This window comes from Aythya ferina, assembly GCF_964211825.1.
Source record: "Aythya ferina genome assembly, chromosome: 11".
Lineage (NCBI taxonomy): Eukaryota > Metazoa > Chordata > Aves > Anseriformes > Anatidae > Aythya > Aythya ferina.
The window spans coordinates 18,975,452-18,989,533 of NC_140307.1; the positions used below are offsets into that span (position 1 = coordinate 18,975,452).

The 14,082-nt window shown below is 34.5% G+C and overlaps 1 protein-coding gene across 1 annotated transcript in view; it reads right to left on the reverse strand.

The window, feature by feature from the left end:
• The window catches only part of UNC13C (unc-13 homolog C), a 172,643-nt gene that overhangs the window by 97,006 nt on the left and 61,555 nt on the right, over nucleotides 1-14,082 (reverse strand). Inside the window, exons 7-9 of the mRNA XM_084532291.1 lie at nucleotides 12,109-12,328; nucleotides 5,977-6,204; nucleotides 261-402 (exon numbers count right to left, since the gene is read on the reverse strand). Of these exons, the coding sequence (XP_084388417.1) occupies nucleotides 261-402; nucleotides 5,977-6,204; nucleotides 12,109-12,328 (590 nt within the window). The remainder of the gene's footprint in view (nucleotides 1-260; nucleotides 403-5,976; nucleotides 6,205-12,108; nucleotides 12,329-14,082) is intronic.

Sequence of the window (14,082 nt, forward strand, 5' to 3'; positions counted from 1 at the left end):
ATTTGTTACTGAAGTTCCCTACAAAATTAGAATAGACACCAAAAATAGATTCCTCAACAAATATGAGATCTATGAATACTATTGATACAGTTATAACAAAATTGTATGCTTTCCCCAGTCAGAGCTGTTTTATTAATGCTATATATGTGCATAGTATAGAAAACATGCTTTCAAATTAGGTAAGTTTTTCACTTGATAACATTATATCACCTAAAATATAAGTTAAAAATGCAAGAAACAATGTCATCGTCTATACTCACAAATAGAACTTCTCATCCCATACTGGATTCAAGTTTCCAAAAATAGTCTTTGTTCTCCGCTTATTTTTGCCAACTTGCACGGTAACATAGGGGTCACTTGAGCCAGTTTTGTCCTTAGCTTGTAAGCCTTGAGCACAAAGCACTGCAACAAAAGGAGAAAATGTGCTTTAGCCCTCATAAGTCTTCATTGCCAAGAAATAAATGAGGTGGTGACAGCAGCAACAGGAAACAAAGACCTCAGAATGAGGGCTGCTGAAACAAAGCTTTCTAGGTCAATTTTCCCAGCTTCTGTTGCTCCGGAGATAGATAAGGTTTTTCTAACTACTGTTCTGGACTGAATACAATCTATAAATATTGTTTAATAGGCTAATAATTTTAGATTCAGGACAAAGCACAAAACAAATATTTTTCTTGCCATGTATAATCCAGATACTCTTCTTGAACTTTGATTTCATCATCACAGCAAAATAATACTGATGTGTAATTCGGCTTGAGCCAGATGATATCCTGAATAAAATTTTCTTTCTTTTATTTTTTCTTCCCCAAAATAAACAAATAAAAAAAAATCACAAAGATCAAAAGAAATTCAAAATGAAAATCCCCAGACCTTCAAAAATCTGCACAATGGATTATGAAACTAGTCATGAGAAACATGGTCCTGACTGTAATTTCTCTTTCTCATGTGAAAGAGAAACTATGAGCATTTTCACAATAGTTTCCATTCTACCATAGACAGGATGACAGTTCAGATCAGTTGTTATCAGCTGTTTAAGTACTAAGTATAAATGACAGTTCATGTGTGTATATAGGTAATGTGTATAGGCTATTTGTAGCAAACATAAATACACCTAATTTGATTTTTCATCATAATTAGTAAAAACAAAAATCTCAAGAAAAAGCAAAATTGACAAATAGCAGCCTACCAAACCCAGAGAACTGCCATTAAAACACTTGCTGTGGCCCTAAAATCAACATAGCTAGGTTTTATTATTTTGCACATATTATTTAATACATCTCAGTGGTAGCATTTAATAAATATTATCTGTCGTCAATCATTGTGGATGATGAAGCTCCTTCAGCATGCTCTGAAAAACGAATACATAAAAATGGCACCTTCTTACTCAGTGTATCAGCTACACATGTGGTTCCAGTCACATCTGCTGACTTCAGTGAAAAAAATCTGAAGTTTGTTACTTTTTACACACCTCATTCTTGAACAGATTAACTCTTAGGAACAAACTAGATCATCTCATCTTCCCCATTCACTGCAAATCTACTCTTCCTCGAAAATTTCTTACAGAATTGCTAGCTATTATACTGGCCTGAACACAAGGCATCCTAGAGGTAGAACTAAAAGCATGAATATGATTTAAATATTTTCCTTCACACACCTCTCCATGTCCTCAAAGTTTGGTGACTGTCACACAATTCAACAACTATGCTTTTGAGCTTCATGCACGGTCCCATCACCTTCAGAGTGGCCTCCATTTTTCACAGTCCATCTGATGAACAATCTCATATTTTCCCAAGGTTTCTCCTGGCACATATCTGTTATTCCTCAGCTCCATTGACAGTTTATGTACTGACTCAAAGACAATTGGACTTTAGTGTGGACAACAGAGCCATGCATAGCTAACAAAACACACAAAAACTCTCACAGAATATTTCATTCACAGTCCGCTTGCCAAATGCTTTTCTCCTTCCCCTCCTGAATGTCAGTTCTCCATTTCAGCAATAGAAATGGGAAGTCCATCTCCCAACAAGTCTTCCTCATATACCAAAAACTGCCATGAAATATAATAGTACTATTGTATAATTTTTAGCACACAACCCCAATCTATATATTTGTTGATTTACTTTTAAAAAGTATAGGCATGTAGCACTGTACAAATAATATTATTTTAATTATAATTTTAATTACATTAAAAAACATGCACAGAAGTAGAAATTAAAAAAAAAAAAAGATGAAACAATGTTCTAAATAGTTTTTGTTATTAATGGTGCAAAATACTTTTGTTATCTCAGAAATTATCATTAATATTTTTAGTGAGAATAAAGTGATTGAATATGTTTCATTATTAAAGAAAATCTTGATTTAACAGTTTGTGATATAGTGATTTAAGATCTGGTTTTAAGTCAAGTTTATTTTGGTACTTGATTTAATGGCTGCCATAGCTGAAAAACATATCTCATGAAGAAGAAACATAAATCCAAATGGAAGAAGTGCATCATTGACTACACTTACTAAACCATGACATATTTTTTCTGTCCTATCCACCAGTTATGCAAAGGGTTTTGTTGAAATTCAGCCATTCATTTTTCCAGATGTCAATCAGTTCTTGCAAACTAATTAAACTAAATTTTTGCATTTTTGTATTTTTACCAAATAGGTTCAAAGCACATTGGAAACCCTCATTTGGAAATTTTTTTAACAAAGTAGAAAATTCTGCATCCATGTTTTTTAAGAGTACAGATGAGAGTTTTGGTAGGTGACACTTTTAGCAGCAAAGTCTATATGGAAATATTTTCAAATATCTGCTTTCAAAATGTTCTTTCAATAGCACTTTCAAAAAATGTTTCCATTCTAATGAAATATTAAAATGTCACCTTTGTCCAGAGAAGATAGTTTAAATGTGTTTATTTTTTGGGAAGAAAAACAAAAACAAAAAATTCATAATGGAAGAAGTCAACAAATTTGGAATACTTGTCTTTTTGTAAGAGAAAAATTTCTTACTCATCTTTAAGTTTAAGAACTTGTTTATGTGCTCTGTCATGAAATAACTGGGATTTTTGTGGTCATTGCCATATCATTAATAAGTATTATAAGGAGTCTATTTAAAGGTCTTGCTTTTATAAAATTAACCACACCAATGACAGCCTGTAGCACTTGGTGCATTTCTGGCTCCATAATATTTGCTGCAATAACAGAAGAAGGAGCAATAACAATATATAGTTTGTGCTATTTCTGTAACCTTTCCTCAGAATCCATTTTTTTTTTTTTAAATCTAGTTAATATAACCATTCCACCACTGGTTACACTTGCCAATTTTTCCACAAGACTTTGCTTTTTATTAAGGAAGTTTTTTACTGTTGAGAATATACTCATTCCGGTACATCTTTCCTTTAGAGTCTCACAGAGGAAAAAAAAAAAAAAAAGTAATTCATTATTTTATTATTGAAATGGATTCTAGCAAGTGTTACACACTGAGACATGTTAGAAGTATCTGTTTTCAGCCAACTCTAAAGCAAACTGCTTACGCTGTTTAATTTTTTCTATTTGTTTCTTCAAACCTTCAGCAATGTTTTCTGTGCATCTTCCAACTGTATTTGTTGACAAAGGAATGCATTTTAGTTTGTCTCCATGGTTTTCCATATGTTATTTTAACCATCTTTACTGTGTCGGGAAGAACAAGCATTTCTGTATGTGGATTTTTTATTTTTGCAATTGAGTTAGAAACCTTCAAAGAGGCTTCTAAAAATTCATCATAAAGTTTAATGAAATTTTTAGAGTGCTGGATTCAGTATCACATGACTGTAGACACTGCTGATTAGAACTGATTAGATCATTAGATAAGAAGGCATTTTGTTTTGTTTGTTTTGTGCTCATATTATTAGCATTACCTTCAAAATGCAGTTTCTTTGCAGGAAACTTTTTGAGCCACTTTCCATTTTGTGATGATTAGTTTGGTTAAAACTAGATAATATAACCCATAAACCCGTTTATCTGAACACATAAACTACACTATGTCAGAATATGATGAAAGTGAATGAATGAGTGAGGGTGACACTGAGCAGCCCTCTGTGCTGTGGAATCCCCACTCTTTGCCCAGGACTCTTTGTGTTTGTACCCTGCCTTACACAGGTGCCTCTCCCACATGGACTGAATCAGCCCAGTGCCAGTGTCAAGCTGTATATTAAATATTAGTAAAATTAAATTTCTTTCTTATCTCTTAGATTAAAAAAATACTAGTTCTACTATTTTCTTCAAGCACCCCAATGCACACAAACCCAACTTTGGAGACCCCAAATCTAACCTGTTTCTCCAGTTATTAGCATACTTCCCTTGATAATGTTTGGGGTTTTCTTGCAGCACATACTGGCACTTCTGGTCCTATTTATTAATACTTGTGCTGTATACCAAGGAATATGGTGAATATTGTAGTACAACTGTTGGAAAGTATTAAGGGGTATTTTAGAGTAAATGTACAAAAGTTCACTTAAAATGTAATATGAACTACATTTTTGGGACTTGCAATTGTGACAAAGCCATTAGCTTTTTTTCTGAGCCAAAATACTGTATTTTGATCACAGCTTCACCTGTCCAACTCACTTCTGTTCCTGTACCAGCTGTGTGAAAGTGATATGAACAAAACAAGGTTCAAAACTGAAGACACAAAATCCGTTTTATAATAACAGAAGATATTTGTGTGGCCTGTGGAACACTTATTTCCGATGTCAAGCTTCAAGTCACAAAGACCCCCATCAATTTTTTATTCTTTCAGGTATGGCAGCAAAGGAGAAAGAAAAGAGATGTTTTCTTATTTTCCCTTTTGACTCGGTGGGCCTGATATGAAAGTAGCTGAGCTTTATGAAAGTATAAAACTATGCTTGTGGGATGCTTTCTCAGAGCAGAACCAAATATTCAGGCACAAATGCTGCTTGCAATAGCTGCACTGCAGAAGATGACCTAACAGTAGAAAATACACAGGGGAAATTATACCCTACTTGCTGCTCCTGATGAGAAGCATAGTAAAAACTTCACCTATAAAGTACCCATAAAACTTGACTGCAGCAAATGTCTTGCAGCCTGGCTTAAGAAGTTTGGGGTAAAGGATAAATACAGGGTAAAACATTTTTATTTATTTTTTATTTTTCCCCCTCCTTAAAAGATGGATACATCATTGTGCCAGTGAAGGAAAGAATTAGCGAAGTCTTCTGTAACCCAAAACATTTACCTAGAAGTATACATCTCTGAAACACCAGCAGGGAAAGATTACTACTATTACCTCTCCAGATTATTATCATTTTGTTTATTTGACACCTGTAAAGTCATATCCAGATGAAATACTCTTTCTGCACTTTAAAGCTTTCCAGTAAACAGGACTGACAAACTGGAAAAGGTATTTTTTGTAACAATGTGAATATGTTTGGTCTTACAGAACATATATGGAATATATTTTGTAAAATCCGTTGGGAAAGTTACCCTACATTACAGGTGTGAAACATCAGGCACCAAGAACTGATTTAAACAGATATTTTAGGAAAGTTTCTATAAAGTAGCGAGAAGTTGCTTGACCTTAATTCAGGCAATAAAAATTGATAAATCACAAAACAATGGGGAGTGAAATTGTTGAGCTGTAGTGTTCATAGTATTTCAATTGTCATGAACTTTAACTCTTATACGTTGTTATCAGGGGCAAAAAAAAAAAAGAATAAAAATTCTCAAGCACAGGAGATACTAGTAGAAGGTAGAAGAAACAGAACAAGAGCTTTTACTTATCTTCCTTCCTAGAGAAGTGGAACATAAAGTACTTTTGCCAACAATTCTTGCTTAAAACACTTCCAGTTAGGAGGTTACAAATTCAGCCAATTATAGATGCACCCAATTCACAGTTTAACATACAGTTCCAGCCCTAAGTACAATGAATCTTACTCCTGAACCAGGGGACTAGGAAGGAAAGAACTCTTAGATCACACAAATTAGAAGAAAATTTACCTGTAATGGTGATTTTTGCTGACCATTTGGATGTCCCATCTAAAACACTTTGTTTTGCTGCTTTTGTATATTGTACAAAATCTTCTTTGGAAATATCAAACATTTCCTGGATCACTTCAAACACCTCTGGCCTATTTTTTTCTCTGATCTTCATTCTTTCCTTCATAGCACTAATAATGTTCTGTGTTTTATCTTCTGCACCATGTTTGGAACTTTTTTCAGCAGCTCCTGAAATCACAGAAAAGGTCAACACATTTATTAAAATATTGCTTTCTTAGTTATTTTTTTTTCTCCAGACAATTAGTTCTCCAGACAATTTTTCACACTGCACTACTCAAAGCAGATGTATGTTTCATGTGGATAATACCAAGACTCTTATAGTTATTCTTTGAGATATGATATGAGAAGTTAATATTCAACTTCAACCAGTTACATGTTATATGCAGAAATATTTGTTGAATCAGTACTATCCAGTACTGATCAGTACCGTGAAAACATCAGAACATCTAAATTTTCTTATACGGCTAGGTATGCTGATTCTTTCAGAAAGGTGTACAGAAGTGTTCAGTATCTGACTCTGTTCTGACCTTTGCCTCTCTTACTGGTTAGTTAAATTTAAATAATGCACTTACTAATAATTTTCAAATTTCATATTCTTTTTTCTCTAATTCAGTGCAATATCTTTATTTCTTTCTCTCTCTCCTTTTACAGTAGGATGATACAGGAAACATACTTGTTCCATTAGGACAAATATATTATTAACAAAACCAATGTGTAAACCAGCTAATATTTCCACCTCATTTTTCAGAGACTTTTTAGTTTGACAGCAAAGAGATTAACCTGGATTCCTGCTGTGCTCTCCCACAGTGGAAATCTAATGAACAATAGCAGGCATAGCAGCTTCAGATAGTTTCTTGACCACTTCCAGATACATCTCAGTATTTACTGACTCTGCCCCCACTCCAGGAAAGTTTTTTCATTCCTTACTTGAACAGTGTTCATAAAAAATATATAAATTGCAATTATCACATAAATTCACTTAATGGAAGCATTCAAAATATATTTAAATATTATGATTAATTTGGGACTACCCTAACTGCCAAACAGTTCTGTAACACTGACCTGACTTTCTCACTCCAGATCAGAGTCTATCACACTTTGTTGCTTATTCTTTAAACCTAACGAATGAGCAAAAGTGGTTCACAAAAGCTCTGTCCTAACACTGGGATGTTCTGTGCCCTGTCTCTCATAGAGTAGATATGACATTCAGGTTGCAACTGAATAGATTAAAGAAAATGAAGTACTAGCACTGGGACCAGCCAGGGAAAGAATACTCTGTTTCATAAACAATTGTGTTTCTGGAAAGAAATTGATGGGGTTAGAGAATCTTATGAAATCTAGTTTTGCATACTAAGAATTATGTGAATCTGCATTACCCTGCATTACCCTTAATAGCTGCAAGCCAGGGGTAGGATTTGAGGGAGAGATCTGTAGTCTCCTTCCTTCCTATTATGAAGTAGAAAGATACAGTCCTATTAGTAGATGCAAACTTCAGGGCAGAAGAAAGCAGAGAACCTCCTAAATAAAATAAATATATTTACAACAAAGAAATGCATTTCTTTGCTGAAAAGGCCAGTCTCAATAGAAACTGAATGATGGAACACAGGTATTTCAGGATCAGTTTTGAGACAGAGCAACATTTGTTTTTGCTGATATGCCGGTAATCATCCATATATCACCTGAAGTGCAACCTGACAGTACACTTTGTTCTCACAGTACTACCAAATGTCAAAAAAACATAAGAAGAAAGCTGAACAGTAGGAATTAAGTTGTGTTATTAAAACTCAATCAACCCAATGCCTGTGCTTGTGTTATTAAATTTCATGGCTTTTTGTAAAATGCTTCTTGAGTAACCACTCAGGTGAATAATATGTATGGAATAGAGAGGTTCTACTCTTCAGTAAAATTTTCATTATTAGTAATTTCAGTAAGTATATGAGGATGATAGAAGAGATTAAAGTATATTATCTATGTGATAATGACTGCTAGACTGTATTAACCTATGATGGTATGTCAGGTCTATGCTATAAAATAATTCTGGAAAACAAATAAAATACTCAAGCAGTGGTACTGATTTGTCTGGGACTTCAAAACCACTGCAGCTTTTACTGTAAATAAATAAAAGTATAAGGACACAATGCTGCTACAGGTTTTATTCATAATTCTTCCCAGGAGAGTTGTAGAGAGTCTTCTGTCTCCAAAAGTCATAACCAATCTCAGAGGCACTTTACAGTTCTCTTTATAAAGTGCCCTCTGTCTGTGAGGTTAAAGTGTTTCTGATCAATGTCTCTGCGATACACATTGCATTGGAATAACTTACAGAAACATGACCATACTTTTTATCTTGTGTGTGTATGAGGAAAGAAATATCAGACTTTTGTTGTCAGAATGGTATTACAGATATTGGAAGCATAAATTGAAATCCCTGCAGTGTTAAGCACTCTATTCCAATTCTTGATGAGACTAAACTCGTCATCATCACTAGCAGCAATAAGTATATTACCTTTCCATAAGGTTGGGAAAGTATTATCTAGTTAGTCTTTTTAACACAGCTCATGAAAGGTACAAAGGATTATTCCTCCTTTTAAATGGATGGTTAAAAAAAAAAAAAAAAAATGTTAAACAACTTGCTCTGCAATTAGAATTCAGATATTTTAGTGCTGTTCTCACTGTAGAGGAAACTCAGTTCCTTCTCTACAATACCATTAAATGTCATCATATTTTTTGACGGCAGCTTTGTGCCATTCCCACATGTCCTGTCATTGATTACAAGGGAGAAGAGACTGACGTCTCTGTCTCCACTTCCCTTCTCAGGAAGCTGTAGGGAGCAATGAGGTCACCCTCTTAGTCTCCTTTTCTCAAGACTAGACAACCCAAGTGTTCTCAGCCTCTCCTCATAAGACATGAGGAGATCAAGGACTCTAAAATTAGGAATTAATACAAAAAGAATTAAATGTAAACATGAAATCAAATACCATCTGGAGAGTTCTCCAGTAATTTTATTTCATGAGTTGATGATCACTGAGCTGCCTGGAAATTGAGACAGGTGGTTCCTGCAAGATGAATGAAAACAACGTTTTCCATTTTCTTTTAAAGATATAATATCATAACCTAGGAACAAACCATGGACACATTCTGAATGAAAATTGTGGATTTCTGCAGAAATTCTTACTGATTTTTGAGACAGTATAAAATTGGAATATGCATCAAAATGCAAAATTAAAAAAAAAAGTTTTATGAAAAATCAGCATAGCCTTCTATTTCTACTATTTATTTATTTTTTTATTACAACTGGTTTTGCATCTTCTACTGCTGACAGTATCAGCAGCTTTTTTCATGCAGTATTGATCAGACTAATTAAGACAATATCGTAACTTACCTTGTGGTATAAATTAACAAGCTCCTTTTACCCTAGGGACTAATATAAACTTAGCAAGATTGGAATCAATTGATTTAATATTATACCTAATACTATAAGGAGGCATCTTGCTGAAGGTGAGAAGTCTAACAAATATACTACTGATTTCTTTTTTAAAAACCTAATTTAAAACAAGCTTAGATATTGACCCTAAATAGCTTTAGATGGTAATTTGTTTCTACAATCTACATTAGTAGTCATTACATATAGAAGAATAAAAAAATTACAGAAGCTGAGAGGCCAATATGTCCTAGTGATTATAAGTCAGCCAAAATGATGACTGTGCTAAAAATAACCACAATGAAATGCATTCCTTTCACTTTATGGTGTGTTAACATCAGCTGTCTTACAAATAGCCATTTATCGAACTGCACTGGACAATTCTTTTTTTTTCTTTCTTTTTTTTTTTTTTTCTTGCTTGAACGCTGAAGTCCACATACCTTGTTTCATTTATGTTTAAAATGTTTAAAGTAGCATAATACTCAAACTCATTGCATAATAAATCTGATGAAAAAACATGTCAGGATGCTCAAAAACTTTTGTGCACAAATGTGAATATCAGGAGCCTTTGGATCTGTCAAATACTTTTTTTCCATAGTTTATCTTCTAGAGGTTTACTCTTTCAAAATTAAGCTGTTTAATGTTTCCAACATGATTATAGAACAAATGACTTGCAATCCTATTTATTTTTGCCAGCTCTCTCTCAACCTAATCATTTATATATTTGTAAAAATTCTATGAAGGCAATACAGCTCTCTGAAGTAATTTTATGTATTTTGGAGCTGGCAATAATTCATGAGCCAGGGAAACTCTGGAGTGAGATTTGTTTCAGATAAGTGAAACTGAGGAAAAGATGAAAATTTTACTCTGTGTATTTCAGCTTTAGCCAAACTTCAGCTGTTATAGGGAAAGATGCATCTTGTACGTGTTTATGTTACCTACAAAAACAGCTCATCTCTTACCAATTTGGCTGCAGTTTCTTTCTTTGGAAGTGGGAGAAGTGGGATTGACTTGTAATTATCATTTGAAGGTGTTGTACTACATCCAAGGAAAGGCTTGCTAGTTTTGAGTGGTAATAACAGCTCAGCGCCTCTTTGGAAGTGTGGCAATATGAACATTTAAAAACAGTTCCTGTACCCTTGCTTAGGAGGAAGTAAACTGCAACCAAATTAGAGGTAATGCAAACACAGAAAAACAAAATTATTATACTCAGAACTAGCTGAGTTTTAACTAGTTTTCCAGTCCAAAGAAAAAGATAAAGAGGTTGTTTCATCCTAATTCTAGTCCCAAAGTATTTCCTGCTTGATATTTTTTCCCAGTATATATAGATGATTTGCTATTTGCAAAAGATCTGATTTACTCCTCTTATTTTTGTGTTCTTCCCTCTGCCCTGTGGATACCACTATAGTGATTTAACCAATTCTGAAAAGAGGATTACATTTTTAATTGCACTATAATATTCATAAGGTAATCATAAGGTAAATCTGAAAGACCATCTAACAAGTATGTAATATTTATTTTACCTTGCCATCTATATTCTTTGAGATTCCTTTGTTACAATGACTTGAAATAGCAGATATTCTCTCAGCATAATCCTTATTGCTGGTGTACTCAAATGTATTTACAACCACAGAATCACAGAATTTCTAGGTTGGAAGAGACCTCAAGATCATCAAGTCCAACCTCTGACCTAACGCTAACAGTCCCCACTAAACCATATCCCTAAGCTCTACATCTAAACGTCTTTTGAAGACTTCCAGGGATGGTGACTCCACCACTTCCCTGGGCAGCCTGTTCCAATGTCTAACAACCCTTTCGGTAAAGAAGTTCTTCCTAAGATCCAACCTAAAACTCCCCTTGCACAACTTAAGCCCATTCCCCCTCGTCCTGTCACCAGGCACGTGGGAGAACAGATCAACCCCCACCTCGCTACAGCCTCCTTTAAGGTATCTGTAGAGAGCGATAAGGTCGCCCCTGAGCCTCCTCTTCTCCAGGCTGAACAAGCCCAGCTCCCTCAGCCGCTCCTCGTAGGACTTGTTCTCCAGGCCCCTCACCAGCTTCGTTGCCCTTCTCTGCACCCGCTCAAGCACCTCGATGTCCTTCTTGTAGTGAGGGGCCCAAAACTGAACACAGTACTCAAGGTGCGGCCTCACCAGAGCCGAGTACAGGGGGACAATCACCTCCCTAGCCCTGCTGGTCACACTGTTTCTTATGCCACTAACATATGAACCGTATGGGTTTACAGAGGTAATTTTAAGAAGGTATTTTGATTGCTGAAAGAATATTACTATGACTACAATGAGTATCCTTAGTATTTTCTTTATCTTTGCTTTGAGATTTCTGGTATTCTGAGTTAAAACAAAGAATGTTAACTTCATGAAAGATATTGCTCTAGATGCTGCCATATGCAATGGAAAGTAAATAATATACTGACGCTACAAGACATTATTTTGCAACTGACTGGCATCATTCACCATGTTCCAAGAACAAAATTAACTTTCTAGTTTCTGGCTAGATCCTGAACCAAAGAAAATCATCAAGCCTTCACTAATTTCTGATAATTTGGCCATTCATTTCAGAAAATGTGTGAGCATACAGACAAAATCAAAAGGTGTTATGTACTGCAAAGTGTTAGATTTACAGAAAATACTCACTCTGCAAACAGTCAGCATTTAGAAGGTCTTGGCACTTCTCATGACATTTAACACCACATTCAGTACATCTCATGCCTTGCCTTGCTATGCCCCAAAGTAGACCTTCACATTCATAACAGTATGTAGGGGTTGTAGCTGTCCAAACTTCAAAGTTGTGAGGTGTAGTTGATGATATTGGATAGATCAAAGCCTGCAATGTCTTCTTGAAAACATGTATTTTCTGTTGAGTGAGAAAAAACATATCAGGACTTCACTTGAAGTACTGCTTCATACAAGTGAACTTGGAATTAAAGAATGTAATTACACTTCCAATATTAATAATAGTAATATCAGAATATGCATAGAAGTATTAGTTCATCTGTGAAATACTGATTTACTCATTTCTTCTTGCCCTTTGAAAACAAAGGAAGTCTGAATGACCTTTATGACTGATTACAGAAATGGGAGAATTAAGTTGGAAACAGTTCAGTCAATTATTTTATTAACAGAGCCCTACATATGTTATTTTATGTCTTGAGGCAGAAATTAAAAAAATTATTAGCATTGCATTCCCTGATGCCTTTTAGTTATCTAACATTATTTCTCAATATTTAAACACCTCCTGTGGGGACTTAGGCACACTGCACAGAATATACCTTGATTATATACACTGCTATTCCTTAATACTAATGTCTGAATAATCTCGTCATTGAATTAAACCAGGTTAAATTTTATAGTTCTGTATTCCCATTGTAGCATGTTCTTGGTTTCCTTTTTAGGAACCAAGATGATTTTTACCTAATAAGCAAGAATGATCCATTCTCTTAGAAACAGCCACCAATTTCTTTGAATTTTTTTGACTTATAGCAGCCATGACCAGTTCTAGAAAGAGTGCAATTACCAGCTGTTCACTGATTAGTATTACAAACAACCTGAATCTCAGCTTCTTAGTGCTTAATGAGCTGAAAACTGACAAAGCAGTCACTGGAGTGTTATATAAAACATAGGGTTATATAGCCTCACTGATCTGTTTTGTTTACTCAAACTTTGTTTTTAGGCACCCAGATCTCTCAAGTCCTTCAAGTCCAGTTGATTTACTGAAAATAAGAAACACTCTGCAGTCTGTAAGCAGCAATTGGACTGTATGCCAAACTATGACCTTGCTTCATTTTTTCATTAAATGCACAGGTAGCTGCCATGAATGCATTAGAAGTTCTAGACCTGTTCCCTTGTAAATCGATAGATTGCTTCTGATAGGAAGAAATCACATGAAAAAAGGTAACGCTGTCAGAAGTAGGATATTTCTGAAAATCTGTTCTGCCATCACTTGATCTTGTGTGGATATAACACAAAGTAATGTTGGTTGTGTAGCTGTAGCAAACTGGGGAAAAACATTTTGGAATTTGTGTGGTTTGTTCATATGAACTTTATATTTACTGCTACAGTTCTGATTACATATAAAAAAAACAACCATGGCTGGGTTAGAATACCAGTTAAGAGTATGAATATACTCAAAGGATTAATCTTCCTTAAACAACAAGAAATAGCTTAAGAGTGGAGTCAGAGAAACAGAAAAGGAATTTAAACTGGAACTAAGAAAATAAAACCATTATTGTTTGATCTATGTGTTTCTTCCACAAGGGATGTAGCTGCAGTTTTCAACTGATTATACTCATTTATAGTGCTTGTTAAGACTTAACTAATAGGACTAATTATTAGGACTTAATAATTTTAATATTTCTTCACCTGTGGTAAGCACATGTCAAATATGAGATATTATCCTCTCTAATAGTATGTTGACATGTTCTTGTGTTTATGTGCCTGCATCTCCCCTCAAATATATGGGATACTCTACTAATAATTTGTCTAATAAAAATAAAAGATTTATTTTGTACATATTTGCATAACATGGCATACTCAGAACCATCAAATAATTAACATTTGCAACCACATAAAAACCATTACATTGTAGTTACAAATCAACTGGTTCGTAGT